This window comes from Carlito syrichta, unplaced genomic scaffold (assembly GCF_000164805.1).
Source record: "Carlito syrichta isolate Samal-C Ts95f unplaced genomic scaffold, Tarsius_syrichta-2.0.1 Scaffold135687, whole genome shotgun sequence".
NCBI classification, from domain to species: domain Eukaryota; kingdom Metazoa; phylum Chordata; class Mammalia; order Primates; family Tarsiidae; genus Carlito; species Carlito syrichta.
This window is the reverse complement of record NW_007079783.1, coordinates 274,852-286,351: the sequence shown is the minus strand read 5'-3', so window position 1 is coordinate 286,351 and position 11,500 is coordinate 274,852. Positions and strand designations below refer to the sequence as shown.

The 11,500-nt window shown below is 42.7% G+C and overlaps 1 protein-coding gene across 1 annotated transcript in view; it reads left to right on the top strand.

Annotated features, from left to right (window-relative positions):
- The window catches only part of FRAS1 (Fraser extracellular matrix complex subunit 1), a 195,434-nt gene that overhangs the window by 117,921 nt on the left and 66,013 nt on the right, over nucleotides 1-11,500 (top strand). Inside the window, exons 31-33 of the mRNA XM_021708269.1 lie at nucleotides 7,989-8,113; nucleotides 8,403-8,543; nucleotides 10,108-10,335. Of these exons, the coding sequence (XP_021563944.1) occupies nucleotides 7,989-8,113; nucleotides 8,403-8,543; nucleotides 10,108-10,335 (494 nt within the window). The remainder of the gene's footprint in view (nucleotides 1-7,988; nucleotides 8,114-8,402; nucleotides 8,544-10,107; nucleotides 10,336-11,500) is intronic.

The window sequence follows — 11,500 nt, the reverse complement described above, 5'->3', positions numbered from 1 at the left end:
AGATCATGCTTCTCCCTCCTCCTGGGAGAGACCCCCCTTTGGAAATGCAGGGTGTGTTCTCTTGCTGGGATGTGCTTCCCCTCCCCTTTCTGCAGGCTTGACTTCCTCATCCATATCTGTCCCTCCCCCCAGCTTTTCCCAATCTGCCTGGTCTAGTACCCCTGATTAGAGCAGATATGCAGGTCCAACCTCCTCCTCTCTACTCTGGGGGTCCCCCGTGGCTACCAGGGCAAGGCTTCCCTGCCCTCCTCACCACAAGTCCCTCCTAGAGCCCTCTTTGCAGCAGTGTTCCCCCTCCTCCCATCAGAATGTTTCCATGAGTTTGATACCTTCTAAGTGCCTAAGGTCTCCCTTTGGAGGAAGTGCCTGCTGATTTCTGCCTGGCCTCTCTTCAGACACTGGCCACAGCTTAGAGAAGGCAGTAGGGGCCTTCACCCCATTGTCTCAGTGGGTGAGAATGGGTCCACCAGAAGTTGGTGTGGGGCGGGTCTATCTTTCCAGGAAGATCAGAGCAGCATCTAGGCCTGCACAGGCCCTGAACTCTCTGCCTCCTGTCTCCTATCTTCTGCCTGTGCTGGATACCTCCTAGAATTATCCTCAGCCACCGGAGCCAACTGACACTCTCCTGATGTTGGCTGTGAGATGGCTTTGCTCTTGTGCTGTCTTGCCTGGTCAGCTGACTGTCCTCTGTAGACAGAAAAGGTGGGCACTCCTTTCTTCACCAGAGGAGAAGGGGGAGCCATGTACCTGTATGAACTATGCGGAAGAGAGACAAGAGCCTTCTGTCCCTGAAGGAATCTAGCATGACACTTCAGCCCTGTGTGTGCTGCCTTTTCAGTCAGGGCTTCTCCAGACCCTTGGACTCCACAGACCCTCTTTTTTCTTGGGAAATTAGAATAAGGGGTTATATTAATTAGGATAGAAGCTAGGCTGCGAGAACAGAGAGACTCCAAAATACAATGACTTAGACAAGAAATGTGTTTTCTCTCCCAAAACAACCCAGAGGCAGTAGCCCAGGGGTCTGAGTGTGGCTCAGGGATCCTCTGTGTGATGCCTTTGTCTCTGGTCATCCCCCAGCCAGCAGGAAGGAGGAAGAGGCCAGGGGAGCCCACATCCCTTTCTCCCTTGGGAGCATCACTTGAAGAACACGTCACTTTTGATCACATCCCTGTGGCAGGAGCACAGCCACACTGAGCTGCAAGCTGGCTGCCAAGTGCAGACTCCAATGGGCGTCCGGTTACTTAGCTAATAGACAGGAGTCATGTTTTCTAAGTAGGGGAGGAGCAATACTGGCATGTAGCAATTTCCAACACAGCACTGGTTCTCCAGGAATGGGGCATTTGGCTGTCATCCCTGATGCAAGTTGACACGCTGACTTGGACGGAAGATAGTGGTGAATGAACAAGCATATCAAGGTGAAGATAGGATTCTAATGCCCTGCAATGAGCAGATTAAGTCCTAACCTCCTCACTATTCTGCCTAAAAGATCAACAGTGGCATGAATGAGAAACAGTGGGCTGTTGCATCCAATCCCAAAGCTGAATCCTTGCCTTGATTTCAACTTTATTCCCAAGGCACCACGCTGATATCAGCTTAGCTCCCAGCTAACCACACACCTCCCAACACCTCACTCCAGCCCCAGCCCCAGCCCCATATGCTTCCGAAGGAGCTAGGGACTGCCTCTTCCAGAATACTGGACTCCCCTGCCAGTTATGACCTGTCCTCCTCCAATGGACAGAGATCCTCATGACCTGTCAGAACTCTGAGGGCATTTAGAGATCTTCCCAAGGCCCTCAGCCAGTGGGTGACCAGGTGTCTCCTCCCAGCATCCAGAAGCAAGGCAGCTGTGTCTGGTTTCCTCTCCCAACTAAGGCTGTTGGAAGCTGACCCCGGGCCTCAGGTTAACTTTTCCCCAATGCAGGCATTATACTTGGCAAGGGCAGACAGAGAAGGGCTCTGGGTAGGTCCGTCTGTGACCACAAAGCTGCCAGGTTCTACTTGAGACACTGCTTGAGGAAAAGTATTGCACAGTGCTCAACCATCCAGCCTCTGCGAATCGTGGTTGGAAGGTGCATCTCCCCACCTGTCTGGGAATGTAGAACCAACCCCTGTGTATGTTTCCACCCATCTTGGGAGCCTATCTTGCTCTTAAATCTTAAAATTGGGCAAATGAGGCGCTCTACCCTCATCATATTAAAAGTCCTTTCATCCTCTATTTACTAATCACCAAAAGATTTGCCCACGAAAGTAAACTCTCAAGGATGAGTCTAGAAGCCTTAAATCACTTGGCTGTTACAAAGCCCTGCAGGGAACCTTTCTTGCTAAGAGTTAACTTATCAAGGTGCTGCCCACAAATTTTCCACTTTCTACTTTGTACTCACTGCCAAGTTCTCACATCTTAAGGAGGTGAATTAAAGTTCCTAAGACGGTAGACCACCTTTCAAACAAGCATTACTTCCCTTGCCCTACCCTAATTACCTTTTAAACTCACTTCTGAAGGTCCTCAGGGGAGTGGGCATTTTGTCCAGAAACCATAATATCACCTAAACCGGACATCAGAATGGAGCTACAGCATCATGAGAGCCCAGGTGGTTTGCCCAGATGATGCAGCACTTAGGGAATGCACAGCTAGAGAGAGAGGTCAAAGTGGGGCCACAGGGCACCGTTCTGGGCTTGGACCCAGTTATCACCATGAGTAGACCACCCAGAACCCAGGCTGCCTGTTGGGATGCCTGAGCTGCTGGTAGCTGTGTGTGTGGCTCAGCCTGCTCTGGTCTTCATTTCTCACTAGTTTTCTATCTTTGTGGAAGCGAGTCCATGTACGGTACAATCACAACACAGGTTCCCTCCCAGTTGTCAGAGAACTAATCATGACTGTGCCCTAAGTGCCAGCCTTAGCACTTACCAGTTTATGCTTACCAGCCATACGAAGCATTAGTTTTAATACCAGATATAAATAGTTCTCTTGTTAGTAAATCTACTCAATTTCTCTTATTAAAAAGAACGCAGCATTCAGGTGACTTCAGACGTGAATGCCACTGGACAGATCAGATATGATCAAATATCTGATCCTATTGTCCGCCATTTTATCTGCTGCCTCTGAGGGGCTTATGCTTGTTCCTGGTTTAGAGATGCCAAAAACACAAAATGAAATGCCTCTGTGCTGTACTTGCTCTAGCTTCTGTGACTCATGTTGAGCAGAAAGAAAACATTTAAAAAAAAAGAAGAAGAAATCAAAGCAGGTTTTCTAGTGGTTCCTTCTACTTTTCTGATACTTTGGTGGTTCTCAGCCCTCTTTGGACATTAGAGCCACCTGAAGATATGTTTACTGGGCCTTACCCAGACCAATAAATAAAAGTCTTTGCAGGATGGAGCTGGGCTATGAGTTTCTTTTAAAGACCCACCCATGAAGTTCTAACTATAGGCTGGATGGAGTTATCTACAGATGATACTGTGTCATATTAGTATGACGTCTATCCTTCCCTCACTCCCTTCCTTTTCTTTCTCTCTTCCTCCGATTAGCACTTATTGAGTGCTGGCTACAGAATAAAATTTGTATTTTGGAAGTGGGGGACACGTAGACAGATATGTACACGTGTTTTTGTAGCTGTGACACCAACATGACAGAAGACAGACAGGGATGGTGGGTTCCAACTAAGAGAAGGGTGGGGGTTAGTCAGGAAAGACGTCTCAGAAGTCTTGCTTTTTCAAGGGCATTGGTATTCTTTGGTTTCCTCTTTAATCTGATCTCTCTCACTATTATGACAACAACAGAAATAGGGTGTAACTCTTTGTTTTAGTTTGAATTTTCCCTGAGAGCAGAGGCATGTTAGTTTGTTAGGACTGCCATAAAAGACGTACTACAGACTCGGCAGTTTAAACAACAGAAATGTATTGATGCACAGTTCTGGAGGATGGAAGTACAAGAGAAAGGTGTTGGAAGGGTTGGTTCCTTCTGGGACCTGTGAGGGAAGGACCTGCTCCAGGTCTTTCTCCTGGGCTCATAGATGGCCGTCTTCTTGTCCATTGCGTGTTCTCCCTATATGGACATGTCTGTGTTCAAATTTCTCTTTTTGTGACATCAGTCATAATGCATTAGGTTGCACTATCATAACATCATGTTATCTAATTACACCTGCAATGACATTTCTAAATAAGATCACATTCTGAAGTCCTTTGAGTTGAGACTTCAACATATGAATTTGGAGTGGGGCAAGGGCACAATTCAACCTTTAACAAGAGGCTTTGGAAAAAATCTGAATCAGGAAAAAAGCCGAGAGTCTCCCACAGAATGAGCCTGAGATAGGATACAAGCAACATGCGTAGAACCACTGCAGCTGTGTGGAAAGCAGGAGGGCCAGGCATCACCTACCACTCTGCTAGGAAGACAGTTTCTTCAGAGATGCTTTGTTTCTTCACCATTTGCCTGACTTGGACTGAGCTTTTTCTAATATTCTGGCCTCTAGGGGAATTGGAAAAACTGACATGGTTAATGTGGATCTCCATAATACTGCCAGATACATAGCTTAGCCAGCAGGCTGGTGATTGAAAACACCTTAAATGGGATTAAAAGCCTTCTAGATATTTCAAACAGCAACTACCTGCTGTGACAGCCAGTAGGGACACTACGTTATTAGAAACACCATCTTGCTTGGGGAGATGAAGTCTCCCAATACTCAATTAGCAAAGGCTAAAATTTAAAAAATAAAAAGTGTGTAGGGATTGAAAATGCAGCCATGTGTTGCTTAACAAAAGAGATACGTCCTGAGGAATGCACTGTTAGGAGATTCTGTTGTCACGTGAACATCATCAAGTGTGCTTACACAATTGTAGATGGTATAGCCTACTGTAGACCTAGACTATGTGATGTAGCCTATTGTGCCTAGGTTGCACACCTATATAGCATGTTACTATATAGTAGATAATGGCATAACACAGTAGCATTTGTGTATCTAAACATAGACAAGGTACAGTAAAAGTACAGTATTGCATATCATATATATTATAATCTCATGGGATTGCCCTCATATATGCAGTCTGTCATTGGCCAAAACTGAAATGTTGTAATGTGGCACATGACTGTATGTGCTCAGTAGAAACTCTTAGATATAGACTGTAGTGGATCAACTAAATTTGTTTACCCAATATGACTTGAGCACCTACTATGTCCCAGGCTTTATTCTAGGTACACATTAGTAAAGAAACAAGGAAAACCCTTGTCCTCTTGAAACCTAGGTTCTAGATGCCACTTGTTATCCTCTGTCGCTTACTTATGAGTATTATTTAAATGATAATATTAAACCCCATCAAAATCAATATTTCAGACAAGGAAGAGGTTATAACCAATGAAGTATTTTAGAGGGAATACTTCAAAAATATTGCAATGGATTTTTTCTGTGGTAGGTTTATGAATGTTTTTTTATTATTCTTTCCTACTTTTCTGTTTTTCACATTGTCTTTAATAGGCATATGCTATTTTTACATTGAAAAAAAAATTTAAAAATAAGAGTGAAATCCAAGAGGCTTCTTGTCTAGATGAGTTTTACAAAAAGTATTCCCAGCAGGCATAAACTTTGGAATGAGACTACCTTGGGATCTAATCCCAGCACTGCCCCCTTATCAGCTAAGTGATCGTGGGTGCATCACATAACCTTCTATCTTATACATAATTTAATTACAGTGTCATAATCTATAAAACTTGGGGCACTACGTCGAACTCCCAGTTATTAAAAGATAAAACTCAACAGATATAAGCAAACCTAAAACAGTGTTCTGCCCATAGTCGGTGCTCAACATTTGCTGGATTGAGCAGAGAAAGTCCCACTGAGATCAAGCCTGGCACCTTCATGCGCTGCTAGTGAGAATGTAGCTAGAACTCTCATTTTAAAAGAAATACGGCAGTATCCTGAAGAATCAAGCAGATGCCTAACATACATTCTAGCCATTTCGCTTTGGGAGATTTGCCCAAAAAGGTTACAAACTATACTCTTCCTTGTGCACAAATAATCATAGCAACTTTATTTGTAATAGCATATTAAATGAGTGAAATGAGACATAAAATAGTACATACGGTATGGCTCTGTTTATTTAAAAGAACAGTAATAGGAAGCAATTCATGAGTTGCTTCATGATGGGACAGAGATGGAGAAGGGAAAGGTAGGAGGATTATGAGGTGTCAGCTGGAAATCTTTGGGGATTTTATGGATGAGTTTACTATTCTGAATGAGGCGATGGTTCCATGGGTGCGTCAAAGCTTAGGAAATTGTGCACTTTAAATATTTGTGAGTTATTAAGTGTTAATTTTGCTTCGATAAAAATGTTTTAAAAATTAATTTCAAGAGGAAAGCATTATCTGTCACCTTTCTTAATCAGTCTTAGACTTGCTCACAAAGGGAGCAATGAATTAGGTGCCCAGTTAATTGTGAGAATCCTGGCAAGTCTTTTCCTGTGAACTGTGAGGTTGGATTCACAGCAGGGGAAGAGATTTAAATTTCTCATTGCAGCTGGTCTGAAGTTATTAAATTTTAAAGAATGGTATGGATTTCTGTCCAGAACCACAAGACAAAGCTATAAGACAGAGTGCTACATTTCTTGACTGTCAAGAACTGATATAGCGGGCAAGGAAATATAAAATGCCTCATCAAAAAATTAATGCACCCATATTCTAGAGGCTATTGTATCTGGGTGACAAATTTCAGATGATGAAAAGAGATGCAAATGTAAGCCATGTGGGCCGATTTTTTTTCTTTTTAAAGATAAAGCAGTGATACTGATATCACACTTAAATATATGAGTCAAAGTAGGATCTCTCTCTGTTTTTTTTTTTTTAAATAGAAAAACCAGGCTGGCTTTGCCAGGATTAACAATGACAAGTCACAAATCCCAGGAAACAGCAAATAAATTTCGGGGCCAAACTAAAGGACTAGCTTAAATGAATTAATACCTCAACAAGCAGGATCAGAGAGAATTTGTGCTAAGAGACTAAAATATGTCATTTTGTTTCACTCTTGACTAGCAGAGTTGTGAGCCCCATAGTCCTAAGATAAAAGCAAGAATCCTGGGCTGTTTTGCTAATGGCTATTAGCCATTTAAAGACACAGAGACATTGCGCATTTGTGGGGTATCTTGTCATTATTTAAAATTGCTTTAGAATATTTTTAACTTTTAAAATGACCCTGGAAAAAACTTAAGTGGCATCCAGATTAGTTCCTTTACTCAAGCTGACCTGACTTCGCCAAATGTTCAGTACATTCATTCCAGTGAGACTGAGGAACATGCAGATGCCTTCAGCTTTGCACTGTCTGATGGAGTCAACGAGGCGGAGGATGCTGTTTTGCTGGGTCATATTTGATTTGACCTGGAATGGTTGCCCAAGCCCCCAGAATCATGCAGTAAGTTTTGTTGTTGCCCAGCGGCTAAAGTGGTACATGAGAAGTTAGAATTATAGATACTAGAGTCAAAAGGGCCCTGGAAGAATATCCAGCGAAGTTATCAAGGCCAGAAATAGCTCACCAGTCACAGGAACAAGGCTATATGTAGCCAAGTCCTAGGAATCTAGTGCTCAAAAGCTAAAGCATCACACGGTCTTAGGAATGAGGGCAGGTTTTCAGAAAGGACTCGGACACTATTGGAGAGAGACATAAACATGAGAGAGGGACTTGGAGGAAAAAGCAGTGGCTCTACCTTTCACAGATTTTACCTGCAACCACAAATCCCAGGAGAAAGGAGAGTACCATTTATTGAACACCTGCCATTGACTTGGCACATCGAAGCCTTGATAATCAAGTTAACAAGTGCTCCCACAGAACATATGCTGCTGGAGAGATCTGCCAGCAACTCTAGCACAAGGTCCTCGAGTGCAGGATATAAACGCTCCAAGAAAACTACACAGGCCTCTCAATCTGTGAGAGTACGGCATCTCCCTAGCCTTAGAGTCATGGCTGGCATGTTGATATTCTGTCTCTGCTTCTCTCTTCCCCTTACAACAGGTATCCAGATTAGTTCCTTTACTCAAGCTGACCTGACTTCGCGAAATGTTCAGTACATTCATTTCAGTGAGACTGAGGAACACACAGATGCCTTCAGCTTTGCACTGTCTGATGGAATCAACGAGGTAGGGGAGGCACTGGCTTCCATCACTGGGTGTGTTGATTCCTTGCCATCTTTCTTGGAAGGAGTCGGCAGAGCAATGGTTGAGAAGAGGGCTTCATTTTCCTCTGCTCTCTGCCAAGGGATAGGGGCAGCATCCACACCACCTGGGCTTTTACTCAAGAATACTCTGGGCTCCTGGTTAGTCGGTTGTGCCTGGAATGGTGTGAAAGTGAAAGCAGGGAGCACCTACCTTGAACTTGTTGGGTAGGTGCTGGGTCAGGCGTCCCACTTGCATCCTTCTGTTGTCCTAGGTGACTCAGACCTTCCATATCACCATTCGCCCTGTGGATGATTCATTGCCCATTGTGCAGAATGCTGGGATGCGGGTGCAGGAGGGTGTGAGGAAGACCATCACAGAGTTTGAGCTCAAGGCGATGGATGCAGACACAGAGGTAAGACTGCTCCCCTGGGTTCTCCTGCTAAATAAGAGGTTGCAACTCTTGCTTTACAGCTGTGCATCCTGAAGGCAGGGTGGTAAGTGCAAGTATCCCTGAAGGACTAAAAGACAGAAGATACCATGGCCTTCTGGAAAAGATATACTAACATATTTGAGATCAAATAGTTTTAAATTCTTTCTGAAATCATAGATGCATTCATTCCCTCCCCTGATTACATGTGATTGTCCTTTTAAGATGCTGATTTTTTATTAGAATTCACAGAAAATCAGGTAAATGACATTTCACTCAGTGTTCTTGTTATTCCTGTTAGAGAGAATAGGGGTTTCTTTACCTATATATCTTTCCCTTCTTTTCACTTCCTTCTTCCACACTTTTCTGATGGCAACTAATTATTACAGTCAAAGCCTTCTCAAAGACTAGGCTTTATACAGTAAAGCAAGGCATGTGGAAACTAAGCCCTTATTCTCATGCCTACAGATCCAAGCATCTCACATTCTGACATGACTTAGCTCACATGAAAGCATAACACCACACTTACTAATTAGTTCCATGTCTCCCCTTCTCTGTGCCAGCACTCATTCATTTATTCAATCTTTCATCAAATATCAATACCTCTTAGGTTCTAGACTCTGCCTTAGATGCTAAAGACAGAGTTGTAAGTAAAACAGATAACGTTCCAGGCTTAGGGAGTTTACATCCTTTGGTTGAAGTGAAATGATAAAGAAAGAAGGAACATATCATATTAGATATGACAAGTGCTATGAAGAAAAATAAAGCCAGGTGAGAAGAGTGATTGGTGGGTGTACTGTTATAGACAGAATGTCAGGAAAGTCCTCTCTGAGGGGGTCACATTTGAGCATTGATATTGCTAAGCAAAAGAGCATGCTATGCAGTTATCTAGGAGAATTTACTTTCCAGGCAGAGGAATCACAAGTGCAAAGGTGCTGTGGTCAAGTATGCTTAGACCCTGGAAATAACTACAACATAGGTTGCAAAAGGCCAAGAGGCTGAAACCTAGTGAGCAAGCAGGAGAGAAGAATGAGGCTGAGAGAAGACCTGAGATCAGGTCACTGAGGGCCTTGTGCTCAAATCAGGCCTTGGCATCTCATTCTAAATTGGTGGGAAGCCACTGAAAAGCCTCTTTCTTTTTCCTTCTACAGGTCACCTTAGAAGCAGCAATGAAAAATGAGAAATTTGCTTCTATTCTAATGCATATGGGAGTCTGTATATAAGAGTTGTAGAAAATGCAGAAAATTGGGGTTAAAAGGAGATTAATAGTTTAAAAGGTCTATTTCCTATCATCTTGGTAGAGATTAAAATTTAGGCTTCCTTCTGTGACCTGAATAAAGCAAATTTAAATGTTTCAGTCTTATAGCTAAAGGTATAGTAAACAATACGGCTTTTCTTTTTAGCTTTATTTTAGTGTCTATGAACAATGTAATTCTGGTTTTATAAATGTCTTCAGGCTCTGCTGCCCATGGCCGGCTGCTGGCCATCACTCACTCATCTGGTTTCTGTCATGAACATCCCTCCCCACTGACTTTTTCCCTCTGGACAGGCCGAGTCTGTGACATTCACCATTGTGCAGCCCCCGCGCCATGGTGCCATTGAGCGAGCCGCAAAAGGGCAGCATTTCCACCTTGCCTCCACCTTCACCATGGAAGACATCTACCAGAACAGGGTCAGCTACAGCCATGATGGTAGCAACTCCCTCAAGGACTGGTTCACCTTCACTGTTTCTGATGGGACAAACCCCTTCTTTATCATTAAGGAAGGAGGAAAAGAGGTGAGAGGTGGAGGAGTGAAGGAGAAAGTCTTGCAAGGCATGCCTGAGGCAGAACATGGGTTTTTGCATCAAGCATAGTGTTGAGTTCTTGTTCTGTCACTAGCTAGTAGATTGGCCATGAGCAAATTACTTTTCTAAGCCTCAGTTTTTTTTATCTGTAAAATGGGAAATAATTAGCTTAAGGATCCAAGGAGGTCATTCACATATAGTGCTTAACACTGTTAGCAAATAGTAAGCACCCAATAAAAGGTGATTGTTGTTGATATCTCCATTATTTCTGGTGATTGTTGTTGTCATCATTATTTCTGGTGATCCCTGTTGATATCACCATTATTTCTAGTGATTGTTGCTATTGATGTCACCATTATTTCTAGTGATCCTTGTTGATATCACCATTATTTCTGGTGATTGTTGTTATTGATATCATTATTATTTCTGGTGATACTTGTTGATATCACCATTATTTCTGGTGATTGTTGTTCTTGTCACCATTATTTCTGGTGTTCAGTGTTGTTGATATTACCATTATTTCTGATGGTTGTTGTTGATGTCACCATTGTTTCTGGTGATCGTTGTTGATGTCACCATTATCTTGCAATCGTTTTGTTAAATTAGAATTATTTCTGGTATTCATTGTTGACATTATCATTATTTCTTTTTTCTCCTTTGCCCACCCTTTCTTCACTCTTTACATTTTCTTTCATCTGGTTTTTGAATAATATGTGACTCTAAATTATCTTTCTCTTTTTGGACTAAGTTCCCTCAGTCCAACCAGAGTTTCTCAGTCTTTGAGAAATGACTCAACCAATTAACAGTGGTTAAGAATGTGGCTTTTCGCCTAAAAGATATTGATTTAATTCTAGCCTTGTCACTTATAAACTGGATGTATTCGTAAATCATGTAAACTTCCTAAACTTCAGCTTTTCTATCTGTAAGATGAAAATGACAGCTATTCTTCTCATGTACATCAAGCACTTAGCCCAGTTCCTAGCACACAAGGAACATTGCATACACTGAAGCTATAATCATCCTCCTCCTCCTCATCATCATCATTGCCATCATTTTAGGACCAGCTTATGAAACTTCAACATTTTCTCTTGAGATCATCCAACTGGCAAGCTTTACTTTCTAAAGGAATTGCTGTCTTCCAAGTGTCCAGAAGAAG